This window comes from Melanotaenia boesemani, chromosome 11 (genome assembly GCF_017639745.1).
Source record: "Melanotaenia boesemani isolate fMelBoe1 chromosome 11, fMelBoe1.pri, whole genome shotgun sequence".
Lineage (NCBI taxonomy): Eukaryota > Metazoa > Chordata > Actinopteri > Atheriniformes > Melanotaeniidae > Melanotaenia > Melanotaenia boesemani.
Window position 1 is genome coordinate 19,445,237 of NC_055692.1, and position 27,313 is coordinate 19,472,549.

Here is a 27,313-nt window from a genome sequence, read left to right on the forward strand (position 1 = left end):
AAAAAAAGAAGTCTCTTTGTATTTAAAATCTATTTTATTAACAAACAGCCCATAGTGATGTACAAGACACAGGAAAGAGTTTTTACACATTCAAATGAAATGCCAAGGCTGAAGTTTGATTAGAAATAAGGCAAATCAAGGCATTGCTGAGGTACCACTTTGGCAGTTAACGTTTACTCAGTTAAACCTGAGTTTTGGGAACTTCTGCTTTATATAGGACAATAGGACAAAATACATACTCAGAAGCATCACATACAGTGTCACACTATCTTATCATTCAGACCATCATACCTAGAATATTAGACACAGCAACACCTGACAGACTGAAAGTGATGATGAAAAAGATAAGCTGGGCAGACATTAACAATGAAATGACAAATATAACTGCACTCATGATAAAGCTAAATAATTAGCCATTTTAATCATAACACTGATGGAAACCTGTTTCATTCATTGCAAAAATAAGCCAGATAATGGTATTTTCAATATTTTATGGTAGCTCAGTTCAACAATTTATCAAAGGATCAACTTATCTGAGATTATTTTTCACCAACTACTTTCAAAGACAAACACGTTCTTGGTTTTATTTTTAAACTAAACACTATAACTAGCACCCGAATATCAAGTGTCCCATTTTATGAAATATGATAATCTCCTGCTTCGACAGTTACTGTCCAGCAAGGCAACTTTAACACTGACTCCTGAATTTGAGCAAAGTGAAGTGTGCTTTAGTAAACAGCCTGGTGAAAAGCTGAAATGGCTGGAAAAAAAAAAAAAAACACTTTCAAACCTGTGTGGTTCATGACAACATGGTAAGGCAGCAGAGTGAAGATGACACCAGACAGATCTCTGACCTTGTGTGGGTAATTTTAAAAAAAACCTTCAAACTATAATCTTGAATCCAAGATTGTGTTATTTCAGCTTTAAGCCTTTTAACACTACAGCAATTCTGTGCTTATGACATTTAACAGTACAATCGACTACAAGTGATTTTCTTTATTAGTATAACCTGATAAAGTTCCACAGCTTAACTGGTGTTGGTGTTGTCCATAGTTGCAAGCAGATGTGACAACTTGGCCCTCTGGGAAGGAGTAATGTTCTGGCTCATCTGGATGATGCAATCCATGGCTACATCAGGGTTGGCCTGTACCAGGCTACACACAAAGGAAAAATTATAACAAGCACATAAGATGCCAAGTAAAATACAAGTATGTTTAAACTAAAAGATTATTAGGCGCATACATATTCAAACTCACTTCAATATCAAGTGAAAAAACTAAAACTGGCAACAGCAAAATTCCTACAATGAAGTTCAAAGTGAATCCTTGTTTTTATCAATAAAAGGTTCAGACTGTCAAATCACACACCTCCATCTAAACAGGACAGACCTGATAAATAACTAACTCACCCAACAATAAAGAATTCTGTGCTGTTCACCGATTTATAAAATATCAAATATGTTTAAGTTGGTCCACAAAATGTGTGTGAACATACCTACGAATGTGCTTCAGAGTGTTTTCTCTTTTCAAGTACTTGATGTTCTCTCGAATGGCTGATCGGGTGCCATCCTCCTTGGACAAATGCCTCTCAAGCCACTCAACTACTACTTGATTATTATCCCAAAGGTAAGCCTGAAAAAGCAAATAAACCTTTAAATCTCTGATCAGTTTGGTTTTTGACAGTGAAGTGGTACAAAACAATAATTGGCTCATGATGTGATTCATCGACCTAAAGGGCAACTGGATGAAGGAAAAACAAGAAACAGCTACACTTTTGATTATGCATATAATCTTCCATTTAAGTCCAGATGGTTCAGATTTTAACAGAATATTTTTTTAGCTTATTTTTATGCATGTTTAATTTGTTTTATTAGCAGAAGCAACAGCTCTGGTTGTCCTCACACACCTTGACTGTTCCCTCTGTCTCCACAAACCATCTCCGCAGCATGGACTGTATGTGCCCATCGCTGAGATCCTTGTTTGCCAGCAGAATCTCACACTTCACCACCTGCTCCAACAGGAGGCGCCTCAGACGCCAGTAGAAGAAGGTACGTGCACTCTTCCAATCCAAAATATCCTGTTAGGAGTATAAAAGGTAAATTTGATTTAAAACCTTTATCCTTTTGAAATCTCACTTTATTTATTGTCCATGTGGAGCATACTCACTGTGATGACCCCTTTCTCTTGCATCCTGCCTGGGGTATCATGGAGGTCCACGAACTGCACCGCCACCTGGTGGTAGATGGGTAGCAGGAACTCCTCCCTCTCCTTGAGCTTTGCCTCCAGCTCTTTAGCCTGTTTGTCAGACAACTCTGGGGAAGCTGATGAAAACAAAAAATATCCTACTTATGAAGATATGAGCAACTCTGCAGTTCTTAAGACAAAGCTCTGCGATTTGAGACAGAGAGAGGGATTACCGAGCTGCTCAACCAGACCAGCATAGACTGAATCTAGTCTTCTCATGGTTTTCATCAGGTCCTTCCTCCTGAATTTTATCTCCACTGTGCCCTCAGCTTCCAGCACACCACCTCTGAATAGAGAAAGCATTACAGGAAACACAAATGATAAATTTATAAGCATGCATATCTGTTGCTTGGGTTGGAAGCACCATTTAGAACAAAAGCATCATGTACCTGCTTTCCCTGTCAGCATACAGCTCCATGCACAGGGGGTTGATGGTGGGATCAATCACTACCCAAGACCCCCCTCTCAGCTCAGCCTGTGGTGGGATGTAAACTAACACTGGCTGACGGAAACCACGCAGGGCATCTACAATATAGGCCCCAAACTTCAGTACCTGGTCATACATATCTGAAACAAAAACAAAACCAAATAAAGGTTATTCTTTAATTACAACACATACTTGTAGACTGCAGGCAATACATATTTGCACAGTTACACAATTCTATTGTTGTCACTGACTTCTCTAGAAGAAGAAAATGTACACTTTTTGCTGAGCATCAAGAAAAGACTTTGTGATCAAAAAGATAAAAATCCTCCAAAAATAAAATGTAAAGGACAAGTTGCAGCTTAAACATCCTGGCAAGAGGTAAACATGGAGTTAAAAAGGAGCACCCATCAGCAAAACCAACCAAAGAATATGCTGAGTTAATTACTTTGTCTGAATTCAAGGGAGCCTCATTCTATTTGTAGAAGACTGAACTAAACTGATGCAGAATAAATGAAGGTTAAAGGTGGCTCCAGTGATGGCCAGGAAGTGCATCATAAGTGGAGATAAAGAAAAAAACATCTGCTGATGATGAATATGGTATTTTTGTTTGACTTTAAACATTCTTTTGTTCTTTAAGTCCCTGTATGATAAATAAATACCTTTAAACATATAGTGTTCAAACATGTTTACATCAATGTTGACCTGATAAAGACTGAAAATTGGTAATTTGTAATGAAATCCACTATTTTGAATCTGTGCTGAAGAATGCAGCCTCATCACCACAACAAAATGAGTAACTGTGCACATACTTAGTCTGCACTGCATGTTATGTAACATCTTTGCAAAGTTTAGTACCCTTCATGCCCCCAGAGAAGCCCCTCCAGTTGGCAAAAACCATGAGAGGTAGATGTTCACGGTTGAAGTCACAAATGGCCTGAGCTGTTTTAAAAGCAGAATCTGGAAACCACACCTGGCCTGCCTGCTGCAGAACCTGGTGTGATCACACAAAACCAAGAAAGAGATGCTTCTTTAATTATAATAACAGCTCATATCTGGAAAATATGTAGAGTGATCAACTTACTTTAGATTCTGAATCCAGGTTTGCAGGATCTGCTGGGATTGTGACCTCGACTGTCCGTGTTTCAACAGCAATGACACCAAGGGGGATCCCTCCTAGCCTGAATTCATTTAACAGTTCAACTGTTTTAGATATTTAATTTCATTTAATTGGTGTTTAAAAGGCTTGCATGCATTTAGTATTACTTTTTTTTTTCTTTTTACCAATTTACCTTGCTCTTCCCACAACCACAGTCTGAGCCCATGACCCCATGATCTCCATGAAAGAGCCATGGTCAAAGAATCCACTCTGCCAGGCACCTCTCACCACTAGCAATAAACATAAAAAATATATTATTTGATTCACTAATGAAATAAAGTAGTTTTAAAGATTGGATTGTCTAACTTACTGGGATGAGGTCTGCCAGCAAGCATCCAGCGAGGGTCATATGGGCCTTTAGTGGGAATAAATTCTATCTCTCTGTCTACTGGGTCTGTAGTGGTTATAACAGGTGCAGGAGAGTGTTTGTTCTGTCGGGACATAAAGGAGCTTTAGTACAGGATCTGAAGGACTGATATAGCCACTGATAATTTAGATTTTGACAGCAAGCATTCAGTGGGACCTTTGGCATGTACGAAAGCCACTGCAGGATGGTGAAGACACCCTCAAAGTCATCAGGCACAGAGGTGTGTGTGACTCCATTATTGTACATGATCTGGACTCCTCCCAGCTGGTTGTTGGAGGTGTATACTTCTCTCCCCAGAACCTGAACAGAAACACAGGCTTAAAATTCCATGGATGAGGAATTATTTTGCAGCTACAATATAAACCCAAAAATAAAACATAGCCAACTATTTATTGTATATTATTTTTCTTTGATAAGTGCATTAGTTGCTAAAGGTCAGCCCGCTGCTGGCTCTAAGCAGTGGCCTTGATGAGCACAAAAAAGACTATTCTAAACATCACTGAAAAGCTGATCTCAGGCAAGCTGGTATTTAAACCATAGATAAGAAGGACCAAGTGGACCTGGTGTATCTTCTTCATTTAGTACTCTCCAGGAAAAACACTAATAATTGGACATGTAGAGATTAAGATGGACCAAACATACAAACCTTGTTAAGAGCGCCTGCTCCGGTCAGGATGATGTGAGAGTTCTCCACCTGAATCACACGCTGTCCCAAACGGACAAGATAGGCTCCAATTCCGATAGCTCGACAAGTCACCTGCATAAACATGAAGTGGCTGAAGTGAGAATCTAACAGACTTTGCCGTGCCTTCAAGGAGTCAGATCCCCGTTCTCACCATACTGATTGTAATGATCTCCTCATAGGCCTGAGAAGATTCTCCTGCAATGGTGCCTGACCCTCGCAGGTTTTCAACACCGATTCCATCATCGTTTCCAATGATATCAGTGATGATGTATCTGTAACGAAAGGGGCACAATACAAGGATAAATACAAGGACAAATCTTGATACTCTTCTATTTTATTTATGTATTATTTCTGTTTTATTTAAATTAGTTTTATAACTGACAACATAGTTGTTAGAATTTGGCAGTGGTATAGTTTATAACATACAATAAAATCACATATCTATAACATAACAGGTAGATACATAGATATGCAAGATTATCTTTTTGTGTACAGTGAAACTAACTTTGCTGCTTTATAATAAGTTATAAGAAATGTGGCACACCTGGACTCTCCTCCTTCCTCCACATGGTGGCAGTGAACAGAATTGGAGGAGCTGATACGAGTGTAGTCTTGTGGTGTCAGGTAAAGATATTTGAATCCCTATGAGGGAAAAAAAAGAAAAGAAAAATCAACCCATTGTAAAGATAAAGCACACAGCATCTTGTCCTTTGTTTTGACAAAACAAAAACATGAAGTGAAATGTGCCTAAGCAGTAACCTTGTAAGGATCAGTGGGGTCTATCCAGGCCACTTGGAACATGTGTTTGAGTTCTTCGGCAAGCCCGATGCGAGCTCCGCTATTTGCTGCAATATAAATGCGGGGGATGCCCTCAGCCCGAGCCAACTCAGAGGCCCTGAGGAACAGCTCATCCTCTTGAGGACCAAATGAGCCGATCATGTGAGTGATGTCATTACAGATGACAATAATGTCTCTGCCCTCTGGGTACTCTGGAGTCTTCATCTTCATTCTGAAGGCTACCATTCCCACCTGGCAAGGAACAATGACAGTGGGCATTAGTGTCCTAACACTCAGAAGTCACAGAAAGTGAACTGTTAAAAGCATCTTACATTATTGTCTCCAGGCAGGCGGTTCATCTGCACAAGGCGGCCCTCTGGATCCAGAACAAGCTCAGTGCACATCAGCACATCTTTTGGGCATTTGTCTCCAAGACCCCACAGCTTGAATAATGCCTAGAGGAGGAGCTTCTGTGAGGTCAAACAGCATCGGAGCAACAAAGACAGAAATTAAGTGTAGTTCACTGAGTTAGCAGTACCTGTCTGAACATCTCAGGGAAGTCATACACGTATGTAGTGCCCAGAGTTTGAGCCTGGAAGCGTTTGGCTTGCAGCAGGTCCTTGGTCACATAAGGAGTGTTGATCAACATGCCATGCAAAGGACCCTGCTTGTCTCCATATGACTGAAACGTGATCTACAAAGGCAAAGACGAAGAGGTGAATTGAACTATTTAGTCAACCATGCAGCACACAGACTAATCTGTGTCTAATTAACCTGCAGTCCATCATCCTCACCTGTCCAGAACTTGGGTCAGTGACTTCTTTATACAGACTGATGTCCAAATAATAGCCAGATTCATTGGTAAGAAACAGGCGGATAGGGATGGCATTCCCAGTTGGTGTCAGACGAATGTTGATCTTCAACTCAGCCTGCAGGACCCGCACCTTCCAAAGACGACTGCCGTAGCGCATCACCATAGAGCGGACAGACTCTTCTATCTGGTGACCCCAAGATTCACAGCCAAGTGAAAGACAATATATTATTAAAAAAAAAAAAAGAGGACAGGAGCACATTTACTAAAAGCACAAGAAGCAATTAAACATTTGTGAGTCTCACCTTTTAAACATGAGTAAGGTAATAAGAAAAACAAGCTGTATAATGTCTTAGTACACAAAATTTTACAAGAGCCACTATGTAACTCTGTGTTATCATTAATCTATGGTACAGAATGAAAGATGCTGACTTTAGAGGGGTCCATGATGACAGTGGGGACAAAGTTGAGGAAGATGTGATTGCAATCTGTGCGGACGCTGGTGTTACTGAAGGCCACCTCCAACTCATCCATGGCCTCCAACAGAAGGCGCTCTCCTTCATTTTGAAGGTATTCAAAAGAAGCTTCCTGATTGCGTATAGAAATAACACATCAAACACTATTATTCAAAATCCTGCAAACAAGCCACAATTAAGCTTACATCCAAATTATGCCTTTTCAAGTAAATGAACAAACTTTGGGTTTAACTTCCGTCTCAAACCTTTGTAATAAGATCCGAGTGGCGGATAATTGCTCGGATGAAGAAGCGGTAGTCAGTGACTTCAGCACCCTCCTGGACACGAGCAGCTCCCAGGTAGAGGTGCATCTTGTGGTTGGCACAGGGAACAGCTGTCAGGTCAAAGTTCCTCATTCGATTGAGCTCTAGTTGAAATGCAAGAGCTGGCTCCAGATTTCGGTAAATACGATCCTCCTGGAACTGAGAAGCAGCGATTGGGGGAGGTCATCATCTTTAAATATAGTCACATGTTGGCTCTTTTACCACATTCAGGTTAACAGAAACTTACCCCATCTCGAGCTCTGAAGGTGAAGAACTTTGGAAATTCTCTCTGGATTAAAAGAATAAGGATAATGATCAGATAGCCAGAGTGTTTCTTTCATTTTTGTTTTTTGTTTTACAAAAGTATCTTCTAAAGTACTAGAGAAAATTAAATCTGACTATAATCTAGTTCAGTTACTGCTAACCTGATTATGTCCTCCAGCTGGTTGTATGCGATTTTGTTTAAAGAGGAAATTTAAATTTATTATTCAAAATCACAAAAAAACAAAAGAACAACCAAGATATATGTATAAATGTTAAGTATTAATTATTCACTCAATCAGGTATTTGTCAAAGCAAATGTACCATAAGAGGTGTTTGTGCTTTTACAAATGGCCTTTACATGATTAATGAAAAGATTTTACCTTTTGCGCGATCAAAAAGGTGATTCTCCTGATTCCATACTCAAAGAGGAGTGCTTTCTATAAAAAACATAAACCAATAAAAGAATATTGTTATACTGAAAAAATAATTCAATAATAATTGTATTGTATCATCTTAGACGTGGTAGCTGACCTTTGACTGAGCAAAGGCAGTGAAGGCTTTGACCAAAGCGTCAGCGTCTTCTGTGTCTGCTGTTTTTATGGACACATTAATTATGTGGATTGGGTTCTCCCTGGTGTTCTGTAGAAAAACAGAAGAAAAATTTGTGACTGCAGGCCCTGATAAAGGCACACCTTTTCCCAATTAACTGTTAAAACCTCACCTTGATGTTATCTTCATCATAAAAAGATGAGCAGGACTCTAAGAACGAAGCCCTCTCCAAGAGTGGTTCTGCAAAACTTGATAAAACTTCATCAAAGTCCCTGAAAAGTAATCCATCAACATTAGGCGACTTCCTCTGTGACCTACATACAGTATATCCAACATGTCTAAACAAATGAGAAAGGAAAAATCATCATAACAAAAAGTGACCTTCTGAAGTCGTCAAAACACTGGAAAGCCACCATGGCTCCCATGCGCTGGCACGGAGGAGATAAGGCTCCATCCATGAAGAGCTCACTGCTCTGGCGCCTCATTTTAGACTGGCCCGATCCATTCACTGGCACAGGAAGCCTGAACAAGACACAGGATCACTGAAGGATCTGATGGGGAGGAGGTGCTTCAACCACATAAAAAAAACTAAATGTATAAAGATTTGTACCAAAAACAAGAAAGAAAGTCTGGATGTTCTTAGATGTTTAACAAAAAGCAATTATAACAAAATTGACAATAATTTCTAATTACATATAGTTGATAGCAGAAGTGCTACTGTTGTCTTAAGTCTTGACAATTAAGTCACAAGTCTAGTCTGGGGCTTCAACATCCATCTGGGAAATTTTTCCATTTTTTTTTTTATTTTATTAACTTGGAGATTTATAAAGAAATAAATAAAAAACACTGACTTGTTAGTTTACACTGACAACTATTTGTCCAGTCTGCTCTAAACTTGTTGATGACCCACAAACTCATGCAATCCGAGGACGAGATAAATGGAGGTCTCTTCCTCCTGTCATTCTTAAATATGATTTAGATGCTACATCTGTGATGGCAGTCACAACAGTTTATCTAAATTAGAGCATAATAAATTAAAAATATCCAGAAGTTACATTGCTGAATTTACAGCTGGTCACAGTCTTTTCTGAGGGCTGTACATCAAAACCTTGAAGACTATTTTAACTAAAGTTGCATTTTGGAGGTTGTTTCCTCATTCTCTGAGCCAAGTCTTTTTCTTCCCTTTATTGTTATTTTTAGATGTAATTGATAAAACATTACAAAAGATATAGAACACTCTATGTCCTCCAAAACAAGCCAAAAACATTGAAAAACTTTATCTGTAAGAATATTTTAAATCAACAAACATACAAGCTGTAACAAGAATTTAATGTGTTTTATTAAATATTCAGATTTCTGTTCAAAACATTGATGCAAAATGGAAAAGATCTTGTAATAAAAGAAAGGAAAAATGTATTTATGGAAATTATGAAATTGGGAAGTTTTTTCTGATATTTCATTTTAAAAATTTTACCCATTTTACCTTTAGTGTCTTGCTTAAAATTAATATAAAATAAAACAAATCTTATTATGTTTACTTGTATGTTTTAACATCTAGAATGTGATAAGGTGCCCAACGCCCAGTCCATCAGCTCCCATAGCATCCTTGTTATTTGCTGCCAGGTAGATTCAGTGCATCAGTTGTCTATTTATTAGTTCCACACTTTTCTACAACATATTTTCATGTTTGGATGTAGGAGGATGTCAAATCTGACATTTAATTGTAGTCATTGGTCACTGGTTTTAAAGTCCAAGATTTATGACCTGAACTCAGATGCAGGTCAAGGTTGACAGATGTCATACACTGAATTAAAAAGGTTTATGAAAAGTTGTTATACAGAGTTGATTTGTTATGAGATCATTGAGATTTAAAAATCAAGCATCAATATCTGATGCCGCAGAATAGAGGCGTCCCATTCTGTAGCAATCACTGAAATCTCAGGCTTGATGTTTTTAAGAGGAACGTGAAAAAAAAAAAAGATGTACCTCTCAAAAAGCTCAGGAATATTTTGCACAAAACGAGAAGCAACAATAGGACAACTGGAGAAGCTCGGCTTATAAAGTGAACAAGGAAGGACAAGAGCAGTCCTAAAGCAAATGTACAGGAATGGAAAGAAAAAGCAACATGGTGCATCCAGCATGCATGGTTGTGAGACATACAGGCCATGAGGTGGTTTGACTGCTTGGGAGGAGCTTTACTCTACCTGTTCAGAGTAGGGCTGCTCCCTCTGAAATAAGATGATTGACAGGTGAATATTAGCAGTAGGTGATCAAACTGTACCGCTACCCAGGTGCATAATGATTAGATTCAAGCACTTCATAAGAACATGTTCACAATCACATTAATAATAAGCTGGAGAAAAACACTGCATCCAAAGTAAGCCATAAGCAGTTACAGCAGCAGTTTGTAGGCTTATCTCCACCCGTGCCATTGAGTACAGCTTCAGTATTTATAAATTTATCTTATCTTTTAGGCCAATGTCATGAAAATGATTATGGAGGGCAACAAGGCTCTTACATGATACTAGTGAGGCCTGGATTTCTTTTAAAACTGCTACAAAGTGAGGCATTTCATAATCAAAATCTAGTTTAATGAATCCCTTTATAAGTGGAAGCCCTCTCTGCCATCAACACAAAGGTCTCAACAAACATCAACATTTCAGCCTCTGATGAAATACTGAGGCAGTCTATCTGTTCAAATCTTGAGGAAGCACAGTCTTAATCATAATTTAAGAGTCATGGTTCAGTATGAGGTAACCTGCTACCTGTTTGGATGTGATGATGGCAACATGAACTGGAAATCTACTGCGCAGGTTCCATCCAGCAGCTGGTGATGCTGAATGCTATTCAGCTCATATGCAATGTAAGCTCTGCGAACGTACACCTGGAAGTCAAGACACAAATAATTAGCAGTTAGGAAATAAATAAAAATGAAAATGAAATACAGCGAAGATTCCCTGAGTTGGATTCCACTAAACATACCTCCAATGCAGCCATGCAGACAACTTGATTCGAGTGATAGAAGAAGTTTGGCAAAACATCAAAAATTGAGGTTTCCGATAGAATTAGTTTCTGTGGCAAATAAAAAATATATTATTCATTTGACTTTAAATATGAAGCAAAAAGATTGAATGAAGTTTTTTCACACGAGGCTAACCTTCAAGTTTTCTGGGCAGAACTGGTGGCCATACATGTCAATGGCTGACAGGAAGATGGACTCCACCTGGTTGTGTCTCAGTTCATATGATGGTAAATGTGAAGCAATCAAAACCTATTAGACAATTATAAAACATTACATCAGTTTACAGACAGAATAAAGTAATGCATATACTACATCTCTAACTCAAAATACCGGCGGGTTTACCTGTCTGGCTCTCAAAGCCACCTTTGAGTTCTCCATCTTACTCAGCTGGGTGAGTTCATTCAAAATGACCATGAGCTCATCTGCCAGGGTGGGATCACGTCCACAAAGCTGGTCCTACGCAAAAAACAGACACACACTGTCAATGGGTTCATCACAAAGATCAGAAGAATGATTAGTGTGTTTGTGGAGGCTGATGATAGCCTTACAATGAGCATTGTGACCAGGATGTTTTTCTTGGACACTTGAGCATGAGAGAAGATGTAGTCAAGCACAGGACTCATGTCAGGTTTGTGCTGTTCTCTCAGGTTGATGACACACTTATCATAGTGAGCTGTTGGGTAAAAGTAGAGCATTTCAGCTGGAGCTCAATTCCAGTCACTGTGCACAAACTGTCATAGTTGAGGGAGCTGGAAAGAGTTAATGTTACCTTGTTGAAACTGCACCTCTACCTGCAGGTAGCGCTTCAGCAGATCGAGAACCACAGATTTCATGTAACCACGGATTCCACTGCGGTATCTGAACAAAAAAAAGTCAAATGTGGGAAAAGATAATGAAAAGATAAATATGACGTGTTAGGTATGCTTGAATTTTACAATATGACAAATAGTAAACATTAATATTTTGTTTTTGTTTGTAACTTTCTAATTTTTTTTTTTTTTTTTTTTTTTTTGCCAGTATACTCAGTTCATCTGATGTTATCTGATGACTTGGCCCTTTGGTGTGAAGGCCAATAATTTTGGAGTTTCCAAAAAGGCAGATAAAGGATAACTGAGCCAAAACAACCACCTCCATTCTCTGGTTATTGTTTGAAATTATGTGGAAGTAGGAAAAGCTGTACAGTGTTATAGAGAAAGAAACTCAAACATAATCAAACACAGCAGCTGCACACTATAAAACAAATAAACACGCTCACACCTTCATAAGACTCTGTAGAAAGCCGCTAGAGGGGTAGATTTTATGTAAAAGTTTCCTTTCTGCCAAGGAAACATGTATATGTGTGTGTGTGTGTGTGTGTGTGTGTAACAGTAATTTAAAGTAATCACTACTTTTACTTGAGTCGGAGCCATGCACGTCATTGGCTGGGGCTTTACAAACCTTCTGCAGAAACTAAGAAAAAACAAGGCCACATCTTTGCAATGAACAGACTTATACTTTCTAATGGTCTCAATCTTATTAAGGAATTTGTTGTATTGTGTGCCTTTTAAAATCTGCATCGTCTTTGCAATGTTTTTAGCCAAAACATTTTGGCCAATCAAGATATTTATACAGAAAATCAGGTGCATTTTTCATGAAAGAGATTTGAATATTTACCTTTGCACCAACTGCACAATACTCTGAGTGTTCATGAAGAAAACCTCCCGATCAGCCTTCCTCTGCAGCGTCGCTGCATGGCTGTCTAAAATGTTTGCAATCTGAAATTAAATAAAAAGAAATAGTCATGATAAACTGACAAGAGTGGTTATAATTAAAGAGCCTGTTCTGTAACAACAACACATCAAACAGCACAGTATGGTTGTACAGCTGTTACCCTTTGACTGGGGAACTGGCAGAGGACAGATGTTATGTTGCTGGCGTACTGAGCCATAACTTTACGGATATCTTTCTCAACACTAGGAGGAATGCGACCCGCCACGCTGGTCATGATCTCCTGGAGTTCCAGCAGCGGCAGTGAGGGGTCCCTTAGAGTTTTCATCAGGGTAGCCACCCATTCTTTTAGCTGCGGAAAAGGACAAACAAATCCAAATATGCTCAGATAATCAATTAAACTTCAAAGGTTTTTTTATTTAGAAATTCTGTAGTAGTTGAGAGGCTCACATGTACCTTAGAGCTAAAGTAGGGCTCTTCAAGGCAATACCCATCCATCACTTTGACTAGATTTTCAAGCACGCTGTGGAACACCTGATGAAGCTTTTCCCCAACCATGGGCAGTGGTTGCTGGGGTGGAAGCGTGGCTGTGTTGAGCTCCACCTATAACAGAATGCAAAATTAGAAAGAACAGTCCTCAACAGGAACATTAACTAACAATAAAAACTTATAATGCAGCTGGAAATTCAGGACAAATACAGGCCAAAAAGCAAAGATGTAAGCATCGGAGTATTGTTAGAAAGTGGGTAATGAAGAGCTCAGTTTATGCACTCTTCAAGTAACCTACCCTATGTATGCTGCTGGGGTCATCCAAGTCCATATGTGCCACAACACAGCCAAGCTCCAGAACAGCCCCAGGCCTTTTCACAAAATGTATACAACCAGACTGATGCACAGTCAGAGTCATCACCATCTTCATCACCTGAACCCACAGCAGAATAACATTACAGGAAAATACCAGCAAACACAATAAAATTAAGAAAATCATAAGCATCATATTTTTTTCCAAGATCTCCAAAAGTCACCTCAATCTCTGCATAAGTCTCTCCTGCAAAAACGTGAGCGCCGTCCTCAACTATATACTGCAACAGTTTCCCAGCAGAGGGCGATCTTAGAATCGTGGGATCCTTCTCCTCCTCAAACACACAGGTCTTGTTCCCAACAGTGATGCGGTAGCTACAAGTTTGAAATAATACAAACATCATTAGAAAACCTAGACATCAGCAGACAAACTGACAAGTCTGCACAGTTACACCCTTGCCTGTCTACTTCCTCCTTCATGTAAGTGGTGTGGCTGCTGCCATCGTAGCACAGCAGGAGGCCACCGTCACTCAGCCTATGAACGTCTATTTCAATGTGGGAGCCGTTCATCATGATGACATAGGTTGTTGGAGACTGACGAGCCACCTGCAGGTAGCATTATTGGTTGATTAAAAGAGGATAAGAGGGGAAATCAAACAAGGAGCAGGAATGAAACAAAGCAAATACCTTCAGACAGAATTTGACTCCTTCGTATATCAGGTCCACATTGACAGAGTTGAGCAGACTGGCTGCAGGTAGAACTTGGCCTCTACAGAAGCAGCAGACAATGTTTTTATAAGTCAATAACATGAATACAGTGAGAAACACAGTAAGACATTATAAAGAGAGTGTGTCTACTGGCCTTTCCAGTGAATGCAGGTAGTCCGACATGCTCTTTCTGAAGCTGGCATCAGCAACATGCAAAGCCCCACAGACAATACCCAACATGGTATCTGGTCTCTCTGCCTGCAGAAGGAGCATGTACCTTAGAAACTACACACACATTGAACCACAAAGCATCCTGCCAAGAAAGGAGTTATAGCGTAAGGCCTTCAGTCTCCGACCTGCACTTTCTCTGCAATGAGATGGTCCAACCAGCCGGTGTCAGTGTCATTGTTTCTGAAGTTTTCGGTCTCTAGTATTTTAATGAGGTATTCAACCGTCGTCCTGAAATCACCTCTAATGGACAGCTCTTTCATAGCCACCACCATGTTCCTGAAGAACACATCAGATATGAAACCAAATAAACAAGAAGCCTACTATGGATTATATTTAGTTAAGGGTTGAAATTATATAGATTACTTGGACATTCTTCATTACTGCATTAATTGGAAAAACGATGTTGCAATCTTGTCCTCTAAGACTTCTTTGTACAATTGGCAGGACTTTGCATTTTCCACTTTGTTTTATTACACCACAGGCAGTTACAACATTAGGATAATTATTGCATTATTGACTGTTACCTCATAAACGAGAAGATACCAGAAAGCTTTAATTGCTGAAGATCAGCTATCGTGACATGTTCAAAAGAAAAAAGAAAAAAAAAGAAAAAAGGACAAGAGCCTTACGAGATAGCCTCTTCTCGGTTCTCTCCCCAAGAGAAACAGTGTCCAAACTGGGAATCGGCAAATTCATGGAGACCACCAGTTGCCCCCACACTGAAGTAACCCCAGACGTTTTTACTGCTGCGGAAGTTCAGCTCCTGCACGGTGCCAGAACTGGGCTTGAACCCCTGTGAGTGAGTGAAAAGAGGACAAGTCAGTGGTGAATTGATAGCACGACACAGAAAATTGTGTTTTTAGCGTTCATAAAAGAAATCTTAACCTCATCAGGATTCTCACTGGTGATCCGAACAGCTATGACATGCCCTCTTGGACTTGGAATGCAGTCTGGAGACTCAAAATTGATAAAGGTGTCAACCCATGGACTTTCTCCATAAAGCAACCGTATGTCTTTAATTCGATGAAGGGGGATGCCCATTGCAATCTATAACAAGAAACATTGAACTAAACCTTCAGCCTCACTGATTATGATCCTGTTTTACAATTTCGCCTCAGAGTACTGGGACTGACCTGAAGTTGGGCAGCTGGCAGGTTTACATCGCCAATCATCTCTGTACATGGATGTTCCACCTGCAAGCGAGGATTTAGCTCCAGAAAGTGGAAGCTCCCATCGTCAGAGTAGAGATACTCCACAGTACCTGCACTCACATAGCCCACCATCTTGGCCATTCGCACAGCAAACTAGGTAAAAGAGAATGATGAGACAAAATTGGTCTCAATCAGAACAAAAGTTAAGATGTATAAAATAAAAACACACACTGAAGCAAACTGACCTGCTCCATTTGCTCTAGGGTTGAGGAAGCAGCTATACTGGCAGGAGCCTCTTCTATGATCTTCTGGTGCCTTCTCTGGACAGAGCAGTCTCGTCCAAACAGAGAGATAGCATTACCGTACTCATCAGCCAGTATCTGGACCTCAAGGTGCCTTGCATGCTGAGCCAGCTGCATGATGAAGATGGGTGATCCAGGTACCTCTGCTTGAACCTGAACTCAGGATACATTGAAAAATACATCACAATGTAGAACATGGGGACTTAATTACAACAGAAATCAGGCATTAGTTCATCAAACGTAAAACCACAGACCTGTCTGAAGAAACTTGGGAAATCCTCTGAATTTTCAACCTTTCGGATGCCCTTTCCACCTCCACCCTCAGAGGCCTTGATGACAACTGGATAACCAATTCTTTCAGCTCCCTGAAAAGAAACAATACATGTAACATTTAACAAAAGATATTTGATTGATAAGAACAGTTTTTAGCAAAAAAATAAGCAAATGTGCACAAATCAATATAAAGACTTGCATAAAATGCTTACTGCTAGACCGTCATCTACATCATGGACACAGCCCTTCTTGTAGACCTCTGGAGGAACACTGATTACGCTGACCTGACTTTGGTCCTCTTCACCCCACTCCACTCTCAGACCTGGAGCACAATGACATGTCAAATAAAAACATACTCATATGTGTCATACGAGTGAGTCTAGACCTCACAGCACAATATTGTGTGGCCGTGTGAGTAGGTAATAATTACCTGATCCAGTCCATGGTAGTGTGGGAATGTCAGCACTCTGGGCCACAATGGAAGAAGCCACCTTATCCCCTAAAGCCCACATGGCTTTACTAGATGGCCCTGAGAGAGAAAACAGTTGTTACCTGATAATGAGATATCATTAACCAGAAGAACATAATGCAAAATGTTAGTTTTCTTGTTTTTTTTTTTTTACCCAAGAATGATATCCCTGCTTTGTTCAAGAGTTCAGGCAATTTGGGATTTTCAGATGCATGGCCCCAACCAGCCCACACAGCCTGCACAGAGTAATAACCATGCAGTTATACGAAAGGATGAAAAGTTTAACCCACAAGCCAGAGACAAAGTGGAAGAAATAAACTTTGAAACATACCTGCACCGGGATTCTTTTTGCAATGTCTACAATCAGCTCTACGTTGGCATAGTTGTTATTGTTGGTGCCACCAGGCACAGGCACATAATGGTCAGCCATTTTAATGTATTCTAGTAAAAAGTTAAAAAGTAACACATATCACCAACTCAGTCTCCAGTGTTTTTCTCTCACTTTAATTCACATATAGTAGATTCTTGATAATAACTACAGAATTTTAAAAAAAAATTGAAAAGATGATCAAGTTCAGAATTACCTGCATTAGCTTTCAAGTCTTCAGGGGTCACCATGACCACAAAGCGGATGGTCCTCTCATTGCGGAACATTTCATAGGACCAGCGGCGAATAGATCGCATACACTTTACTGCAGCAATACCATTATTAGCTATCAGCACCTGCAAGAGAAAATAAAAAGACAAGGTTTGGAAGCTGCTGCTGAATCATTAAATTCATATTTTAAAAAAAGGGACTATCCTTCTTACTTTTTCTATGACACGGTTGCCACCAAATCGTGTGACAAACTCAGCAGGAGAGGCTACGGTGAAGTCCCTCTGTAGATCCATCTTTCTGTGTTCACGGCCTTTTTTCACTAAGTGAGGACCAGACATGCTAGGCCTAGAGAGGAAAGCTCATTGTTAACCATCTTACCCAACAATGGAGCAAAACAAAATGACCTGTATGCTTTCTGCTCGGTAAAAACTATACAACTATAACTTTACCTAGATGATGGTCCATAAGACTAAACTCAGACCACAGAGGGGGGAAAACTGAATAACAGTGTCAATCAGAGCTTGTTTGATAGCCCACATGACAGCAACAAGTGAATAACAGCACTGAAAATCAAAAACCAAAGTCAAAGTTCAGGCTCCCTTCACAACAGGCAGAGACAGACTGTGGGGCAGCCTCTTCATTTCTGACCTTATCTCCAAATACACTTAGATGTAGGCCTTCACTGCACAATCTCAGTGTACGATTGGCAGCAGAAACTAGGTCAACACTATCACACCTGGTGTTCCTATTAATCAGATTTATCAGATTAACAGTCATGGGGCCAAAAAAAGGTATATGTGCCAAAAGTGTGACACATTTATGCAGACTGTAGCTTTATTCCAGTTTATTCTAACCACTTAGGTAGAGTAACCATAGGTTGCCGGTACACTAATATAAGTTTTGACAAGAAAGGCATGATTTTTTAATTATTCATGCTATTTTATTATCAAAATCTGATGTTTGCTGATTCAGTATCTTCTGAAACTGTAAATTACTCCTACCTGTATGGGAGTACAGAACAAGAGAAAAATCTTTAAGTCTAAAAGGAGTTAAAAACAATTTTAGATATAACTATCTCTAGAAAGCATAATTACCGGCTTTTTCTCTACAAAGTTATCAAATAAATCAATAAACTTTGGTGCAATCAACAAGTCTGTCATCATTCTGGCTGTATGAGCAGCAGAAAATGCAACAAAAATTGTTTAACAAACAAAAAAAGAAACTAAAACAGTTGTCAAGTTAGAAAACTGTAAATCATCTAAATAACCCTTCTTTTTACTGCTGATTCTTGCAACATTTACAGTGGAAATGCTTAAAAATTAACTTTGTTGATAAGGATATTTTGCCATTGGAAACTACACAAAAACAGGCAAAGTATTTCCTCCATGTCTGGCAACAGACAAACTGAAGTCAGCAACACTATTTGATAAGTTGAAGCACATACCGCGTTCATCTGCTGGCTCCTGAGTTGTTTTCTTGTTGCATTTGCACCAGTTTCCTATCACATAAAGTCTATCCTATGCTCGGACAGAAAAGCACCTGCATCAGTGGGCACTACCTTAAAACTGGAGTTCAGTTCTGTCTGGGTTGGAGCGAACTTTAACTCTTGTACTGTACACTGCACAGAGGATATACAACCTGCTATTGAACTCGAGTCTGATAACCTTTTTCTGGCCCTACCTCACCCGCCATCTGATGTTTTTCCAGGATAAGAGGCATGATCAGACAGCGTTTAATTATTTTTTAAAAAGGCACAATCTAACTGCAGTCCTTCCTGATTTCTTTGAGAAGAGAGGTGAGCAGCACACCTGGACTAACACAGTCTGAGTTGAGCAGCAGCACATTAGGATTCCTTTAGGAACAACACAGATTAATTAGTGTCCAAAGGTTATCAAAGTTATCTCCACTAATCATTTTACTGAGATGTTGCATTAAAGTTTGCCTATGTATCGACATTTGATCCTTTTCTCCGTGATCAACCAGGACATATTTAGTATCAATTGATTCCCCAGGATCTCAGGATTGTGAAGATGCCACTGTTAATGTTCTGTCTTAAAAACTATACGTAATAGACCTTAAAAACAAAACAAAAAAAAACATGTTATTAACACCACTGGATCAAACAAACAAGGGGGAGTATTCCAGCTTTAGTGCCATAATGAATAAGGCAGTCTGATTATTAAGACCCACTGCTGGTGCATAAGAGTCAGATTTACTGTGTTATACTAAACTATATTATCTTGAAAATGGCTATTTTATAATAATGATAATAAAGTAATAATAATTAGTTACTTAAGTTAATGTTTCAACTAGAGAATAATGGTTTTAGGTAGAACCATCCACCAGAAAATTCTTCAGCTTGCGTGTTACAAGACACAATATAGAAGGTCATTTTATAAATACAGCAGGTCTTTATAATAATAATAATAATAATAATAATAATAATAATAATAATAATAATAATAATAATTAGAAGAAGAAGATTTGAGTAACGGGGGGGCTTTGGCCCAGTACAACCCAGTCTAGCAACGCCCCTGAGCACAAAGTCTCGTCCGTTTTTACGCAGCCTTCCTCAAAAAGTAACTAATTGTTTTGTTTTTTCCTGAACCCAAAGCACTGAGATGAGCAACAGGGTAAACAGTGAGAGCACGGTAGCAATGCTTTCTGCTCACAAACATGACCAACAGAAGCTGCCACAACATTTGTTACAGCTTGGAGCAAAGTATCGGTGTCATTTTGCTCTATTTCTGTCGCTATAACCTGAAGCTAATTGTCCACATACCGGACGCTGCAGCTATCAAAGTACAAAGAGCGATGCCAAACCTCTTTTCAGGACTATACCTTTGAAGATACGGGAATAAGTTTTTTCCTTCCATTTCACATCCTGTTTCACTGTGTTATGCTCGTTAGTAGCAGAAATCGTTTGTAAAAGGAAATCTAAAACCATAACAAAAGAGATCTGTTCATAGTGCTTCCTTTTGGGTGCCTGCCTCCTCCCCTCACCCCTCCCACATGTGCAGTGAAATATCTTCAGATCCTCTGAGACAGATCACTGGCTGGCTCCTCTACAAGTATAAACACAACAGAAAAAGGACCAAGTACTTCTCTCTGCAGACAGAATAGCCTCTTTTGTATGAGGGGCCGTTTGAGACATTATTCACAATTACCCCCTCACAGACAAATGTGAAATTTAAGTTATTCACACATTATACTGAAACCTCTCATATATTATACTGAAATCATTCACACATTATAGTTAAACCTCATACACTATACTGAAATCTGCTCTTATATACTATACTGAAATACTCTTAAACACTATACTGAAATCATTCACACACACTAGTGAAATTTCTAAAATCGCATTTCACTAATATGCATGAAAGGAATTGTACTAGTGTGTGTGAGAGCGAATTTCACTTGAAAAGGAAGTCATTTCAGTTGAAACGGAAGTCTCGTAGTAGAAAAAAAACAGGAGCGCATTTTCAAAACAATCCGAAGAAGTTGGAGAACATCGTGACAGATGTTTTGCGAAGACTTATGCTGTATTAATATCTGTTCAGTCGCCTGGAAGTAATCTCAGTGAAGCAGCTGGCATCTCCAATACTATTCTGGCCTCAGCAGAGACTATTAAGAGTTAACACGACATCAGCCGGACAACCGACAGTAGTAAGTCTGAATGGGGACATGCTAACTAGCCACCTAGCATAACTCGGCCATTGGGATGTACAGTGCTGTAAAACGAAGACCTGGACAGCACTGTGAGTCATATCTTGGAGAATACTCCAAACGCAGATGAAGAGTATTTTGTCCAGTGCTGTCCAGGTCTTCCTTTGACAGCACTGCATATCTTAATGGCCGAGTTATGCTAGGTGGCTCGTTAGCGTGTCCTCATTCAGACTTGCTACTGTCAGTTATCCGGTTGCTGTCGTGTTAGACCTAACCCTTCTAATAGTATCTGCTGAGGCCAGTATAGTATTGAAAAAGCGAGCTGCTCCACTTAGTCATCATAAACTCATGACCACATCAATAGAATTAAACAATCCCACTGCCATTGAACAGAAGCTACACCTGCTATACTTTTTGCAAACAAGATCACAAGTTGAAAATGGCCATGTCCCAGCCACAAATTTTAATATGTTATAAATACAACAACACAGTTACTATCTGTTACATAAGCACGGTGCTTCAACACTGACTTAAACACTGACAAATGAAAACATAGGGTTGAGAACTTCCTTTATCAAACACCAAGTCAAGGATGAGACAGGAAGCTGCATTTCACTATAGTACATAAGAGGAGATTTCAGTGTAGTATGTGAGAGCATTTCAGTATAGTGAATGAGGTTTTACTATAATCTGTGACTGATTTCAGTATAATATATGAGAGGTTTCAATATAATGTGTGAATGACTTAAATTTCACACGTGTCTGTGAGAGGGTAATTCTGAATAATGTCTCAAACGGTCCCTCATACTTTTGTGTTTTCTAAGTAAAACAGCATGTTTGAACGAGCCATAACTTTTAGTAAGAGCAGCATAGGTAGAAACGCCGTGATCAAAGTCAAATGTCTGAATTTATGAAAAGTATCTGACAGATTTTAAGCTTGTGTACACTGTAAGCGCTTTTCAAATACATTTAAATATTTGTGAAATGATTTCCTATTTATGATGATTTATGATGTGCATGTGTTTGGTTTGGTTGCAGTGAACAGTTACAAAACTTATTTGAATTAATGTAGCTACTGGATTGAGATTGAATGTGGCCTTGAGTGGTGTTAATACATAAATGACTTACTTTGCTGCTAAGAGAGTAATATCAGTCATACAACCTAAACCCAGCTTTCAGGTCTGAACAGTGATGCCAACACTTTTAAAATTACATAATAGCTAACAGCCAGCAGGGGGCGACTCTTATTGTTGAAAAAAGAAGCCAGTTGTATACAGTTTCCTGCTAAACATCATTACAAAGCAGAGCAGAAACATTGCTCACTCTGTTTTGTGTGTGTTTTTTGTTTTGTTTTTAAATCAAATATATTATTCCAAACAGAGAGGTCCCAGCCAAAATTCAAACCAAGAACCGTTGTGATGTGAGGTGACCATGTTAACCACTACATCACTCTGCATCCTGGGAAAATATTTACCTTAAAGTTTTACTGTCTCAATTGCTTACTATATGAAAATACACAATAAAGCAGACTTTGACTTACAACCGGATTAGTTTATGAGTGCAAGTTGCCACAAATAGATATATGGTAGTTTCTGCAGTTCTCAGTCCAAAACTTGCTGATAAAAGTTTGATTTCAAGAGAGAAATTTGGCAAAAATATGACTACTAGGGAAATCACTAGAACTACAGGTATTTCTTTAATGTTCACATGAGTCTTTCTACATCGCCATCATGTTTTCAAAAGCCTTATTTATGCTGTACCCTAAATAGATATATGGACAGAGCCTTTTGTCCGTCTTCTGAGTTCTTTATCTGCATATTTTCATCCATTTTCATAAAACATGCAGATGCATACCCAGGCGTAGCAAAGAGAGCAGTACCACCGGGAACTGTACACAGTATAGCTCATGTGCGACCAGAGAAAGGAACTACGCCGAATAAGTGTACAACTGATGTCAACTGCCATCCCTTTTTTATGTTTGAAAGTGCATTATCTTGGTCTCCTGCACCATCATCATATTTCCTATTGTCTGACATGGACGTGAGAACTTGGAGGTGCACTCCAAGCTCTGCACTGCCTTCTTGTGGATGTACTGCAAGCAACAATGCCAACATAAAGCATGTGTAGGAGTATGAGAACAGTGATGTTTGACTATTTTTGACACACCTATTTACATATGTAAAGGAAGCATAAATGAGGCTTAGGGTTCAACACCAGACTTCTTTTTTTTACATAGTATTTCACTGCATTTTTACACATTATTAGTAAGCGTCTGACATTTTCTCCATTGTATCAGAATTTCTTCGCTAATTAAACACACCACCTCCGCAGGGCTGTCTTACCAAAATTTTGACTGAAATTTGAATTACAATCTAACAAAATCCAAAAATTTTAACAGAAACATTTCTGTAAAACTGCAAAATCAAATGTATATTTAAGATATGGACACAAACTAATTCAAATCTTTCTTAATGCGCTAAAAGTTACTTCATTAAAGATGTCATTTATTTTAGATATCTCACATATACACACTTCCAAATGTATACATAGCTACCTATTTTTGCTCCATGTACTTAAAATAATTTAATACAGCAATCTAAAGTTTAACTTCTCAACACAAAAAGGGTGAAACACAAACACATATTTTCAATGACATATTTTTAAAATGTAAAGAAGTTTTTTTTCATTTTGAGGTTTTTGCAGAAAGAGAGAGATACCTTTTTCTCCTTTATACTGATTCCCACAGGTTCTGCAAGCACACCGCTAGTTGAATAAACCAGCACATTAAGAATGTCAAGCTATACATACTAAACAACTCTTCTTATCCTTGTTTTTTTTTTCAAGTACTATTCAGCCTGTACAAAAAAACACAACAGAAAAGGGAGGAGGAGGAGGAGGAGGAGGAGGAGAAGGGGGGGGGGGGCCTTTAAATCTTTTTCAGATTGTTTACTGTGTTGTGACCTGAGTCACACCACCAACAGTTTTCAAAGTCACTGTCTGAGGCTCTTGTTCCAATAATAGAGCCGAGATGTTTGGCAGGGGGCAATAACACAGCTTAACGCTGTCAGGTGATAACACACAGTTTACAGATAATGTACAGAACAGCACGTTTCCACACACTGCATACACAATAAAAATGTTTAAAACAGATAAATTCTCCTCCAGACCTGGAAAACAAAAACAATCCTGTCATATTTCTCCCTCAAGCTACTATTTATGTGAATGAGAAGCTTTCATTCCCCAAAAGCTTTTCACTTGTGAAGTCACATGACAGAAATGAAAACAGGCCTGACCTTAGACAGTGGGCTTTACATGTACTTACTGTAAATAAAAAAAGAGTCTTACCTGATGACTGAAGAACTGGGTGGTGGTACTACATTGGGCGCCTGCTCTGTGGAAGGTTTAAGGACGGACGCTGGTGGCTGAGATGCACCTCTTGGAGGCTTTGTGACCAGAGCTTCCTCGTCTGATGAGTTATCCTCTGATGCTCCAAGAATAAACTTGAGTCGTTCCCTCGCCTCAGGCCCTGAGCTGAGCCTTGGTGGTGTGCTTTTGAAGGTATTCTGGGTGGTCTTTGGAAGTAGTGGCTGCTCTGCATTTACCTCAGAGAAGGTCTGAGGAGGATCAGGCTTCACTGTTTTGACTGCAAGACCTGCACACTCACCATTGACTGGAATATTGTCATGCTCATGTACTGAGGCTGCAGAAACTGTTGATGGGAATTTTTTAGCTGCATTAGGGGCGGTGTGAGTAGAGGATATGTCCTCACTACCTGCAGGGGGGCCACAGTCAGGTGGAGATTCCTCTCCTTTCGTAGGCATTGCTACTATCTTGGTATTAATTCTCCACAGCAGCAATATCATACACAGGATTAATCCCAACACTGCAAATAGGAACATTTGCAGGCATCCTTCTCAGACTGCAACAAAAACAAAGTTGGCATATCATTAATATAAAAGATAACAGCAACATTTCTGTGCAGCAGCTAAAAGTTTTTAACATCTTGTTTTGGGAAAGATGCATTCATTCTTCATGCATAAAACTTCTAGGGCTTTGTGAGATTTTTAGACTTCCCTTTCATCAGTAAATGTTTTAATGTGCCACAGGCTACCACACAAACTCGTGTTTTTCTCCAATCATGCCAAAAGTTGTGTTTAAACTTCATCAGTTAGGACAAAATGCATTACTGCATTATTTTTTATCTATAAACTTCTGATGATAAATTTAGTTTTTTCTTAAACTTCACTTACCTGTAACCATATTTTTGCTGGTGTGGCTGCAAAGTAAAACAATACAAAACCTTTTTCCTTTTTCAGTTCCCAAAGGACTTTAAAAGTCAATGTGATCATTAGAGCAGTTTTTAAAGAAAGTTATTTGATTTTCCAGGCCTCAGCTTGGCCTCCATTTTCCCTATAATCACCATAATGATAAGGAAATAGTTGCCTTTGTTATTTTCTTGCTGTCTCCTTGACAGAATGAGTTAGGTCCTTTTCAATATTCTGGGTAGCTGCTTTGTGGAGCTCACTGCTGCCGACTGCTGGGAAAATGAATTAGGAGTCACATCATTTATAAAGTTTTGACATTATGTGGCCTTTTCGAATGTTGTCTTTTAACGAGTCATAGAACTCACAACGAGCTCATATTTGGAGTGCAAACGTTTGTATTGGTCATCTTTTTGTTATTTAAAAATCACACAAACACAAGATAATACACTTTGGTTTTAAATAATTTTTTTTATTCAGAATTCTTGTAGTGAAGATGAAAATCACCCGACTTAAATAAATATTATACATCTAGCTTCATGTGTTTAGAGGGTTAAATATTTTCAGTAAAATTTGTTTTATTTTGTTTATGCAATGTATCAAATAACACAACAACCAGCTAATGAATTAAAAAAACAACTTAAAAACACACACAATCAGTGAGGTTGTGGTGTAATGCTATCTCACTGTCTTTGATTTTAAGTAACTGAAAAAAATTGGTTCTGTGTAACATTGGTTTGTATACAATTCTAATGTGAAGACATTACATGGTACTCTGGATACTTTGAGATTAAAACAGATCACGCTTTCACAGTGGTTCAAATCATATTAAAAATGATTACATTGTATAGACTCTTATTTATAATCAGAACAAATATGCAGCCCTAAATGCCAGCTGGATCTAGCAGGCTACATTTCCCAGCTAGGGTCCAGTAAACAGGGCACATGTAACAGCTGACATCAGAGCTAAGTGTGGCTTTTAAATATGTGCTAAAGGTCAAGGCTGAGAAAGAAGCCAAGCTAAACTGGATGAGGTAGAAAACACCCCCACTCACAGCATTTCACAAACATTCAAAAACTGAAGTGAATGATATGATAATGTGCACAAAATTACATTTCTTGTGCAAGTCTAGAACTGAGCTACAAATTAAAAACAAGGGTTTGTTATTATGCCATTCACGTGGAGGAGGCATACAAGGAGGCGTTTGTCCTATGGAGGCATTTGGAGCCATATCTTCTCATAATCACATCATCTTAGGGGGGTTTCTTTATGAAACAGTGTTACTTTTTATTTCAAGTGTCATAGGGGATTATGTGCAATATGTTTAAAAACTAAAAAACAGTAAATATTTCCAGTAATTGACAGCTGATTTCAATTAATGACTGAATGTGACCAACAGAAGAGAATACATTAAGTTCATGATGTTAGCTCCATGCTAACTTAACCCACAGTCTAATTTACACAAAATGCTACAGACTAATGAGGCTTAATAGCTGCAATCTTACCTAAAGTTTTTAACTGATCCATGCACAAAACTTAACATAACAAGAAATGAAATTGTAGTGTAGGTTAGTACTTTGCTTTATAATGGGGCCACTTTTAAAGGTCAGCTTGTGTCACCTCAGATGTTTTGGTTACTACAGTGAAGTCAGTTCTGTTAAACTGTATAAAACATGTACACTATACCCTACAGAGTGGCAGAGAGCTGGTTAATTGACATGAGTTTTAGAACTTGACACGACTTTGAAATGTTTTGAATGAAAACAAAAACATTTTTTCTGTCTATTTGACAACCTATTGTAAGACACTGACAATTTATATCATTTGCAAGCCTGCTGCAGTAAATGTCAAAGTCACCTACCAACACTAGTCCGTATTCTGTCATCCTCTCACCGCCGTCCAACGCCTCCTTCTCCTGGTTAACATATAGTAAACATGCTCATAGAGGCGGCAGTATGATGTGACGCTCGTGCCAAGAAGAGGAACAGGAAATCTTCAAAGATCGTCTATTCAAAAGATGTTTCACACTCGAAGTATTTGGGCTAATAAGAAGTCCATCTGT

General features: G+C 38.9%; 1 protein-coding gene across 5 annotated transcripts; it reads right to left on the reverse strand.

The window, feature by feature from the left end:
- Window positions 1-15: 15 nt before the first annotated feature.
- acacb (acetyl-CoA carboxylase beta) lies at window positions 16-27,217 on the reverse strand. Of its 5 annotated transcripts, XM_041998667.1 has the most exons (55): window positions 27,113-27,217; window positions 24,761-24,907; window positions 24,334-24,640; window positions 17,532-17,664; window positions 17,306-17,444; window positions 17,053-17,162; window positions 16,876-16,957; window positions 16,683-16,781; window positions 16,465-16,574; window positions 16,234-16,344; window positions 15,923-16,132; window positions 15,660-15,830; window positions 15,412-15,573; window positions 15,156-15,319; window positions 14,652-14,802; window positions 14,450-14,553; window positions 14,275-14,356; window positions 14,048-14,193; window positions 13,812-13,962; window positions 13,574-13,708; window positions 13,243-13,389; window positions 12,950-13,138; window positions 12,733-12,833; window positions 11,849-11,937; window positions 11,628-11,752; window positions 11,422-11,535; window positions 11,215-11,328; window positions 11,040-11,129; window positions 10,823-10,941; window positions 10,262-10,285; window positions 8,439-8,579; window positions 8,230-8,329; window positions 8,040-8,147; window positions 7,889-7,945; window positions 7,492-7,533; window positions 7,188-7,403; window positions 6,899-7,054; window positions 6,450-6,653; window positions 6,194-6,349; window positions 5,988-6,110; window positions 5,638-5,907; window positions 5,423-5,520; window positions 5,030-5,150; window positions 4,840-4,950; window positions 4,350-4,493; window positions 4,137-4,257; window positions 3,960-4,056; window positions 3,752-3,848; window positions 3,526-3,661; window positions 2,633-2,810; window positions 2,417-2,529; window positions 2,166-2,320; window positions 1,906-2,076; window positions 1,495-1,631; window positions 16-1,154 (listed from the first exon to the last, which is right to left on the reverse strand). In XM_041998667.1, the coding sequence occupies exons 2-55, from the start codon at window positions 24,885-24,887 to the stop codon at window positions 1,028-1,030; spliced, it is 7,185 nt and encodes a 2,394-aa protein (XP_041854601.1). In that variant the 5' UTR covers window positions 24,888-24,907; window positions 27,113-27,217; the 3' UTR covers window positions 16-1,027. The 5 variants fall into 5 exon arrangements, with proteins under 5 accessions (XP_041854601.1, XP_041854599.1, XP_041854600.1 ...); XM_041998665.1 differs by having other exon boundaries at window positions 24,334-24,907; XM_041998666.1 differs by lacking the exon at window positions 10,262-10,285 and having other exon boundaries at window positions 24,334-24,907.
- Window positions 27,218-27,313: the final 96 nt, after the last annotated feature.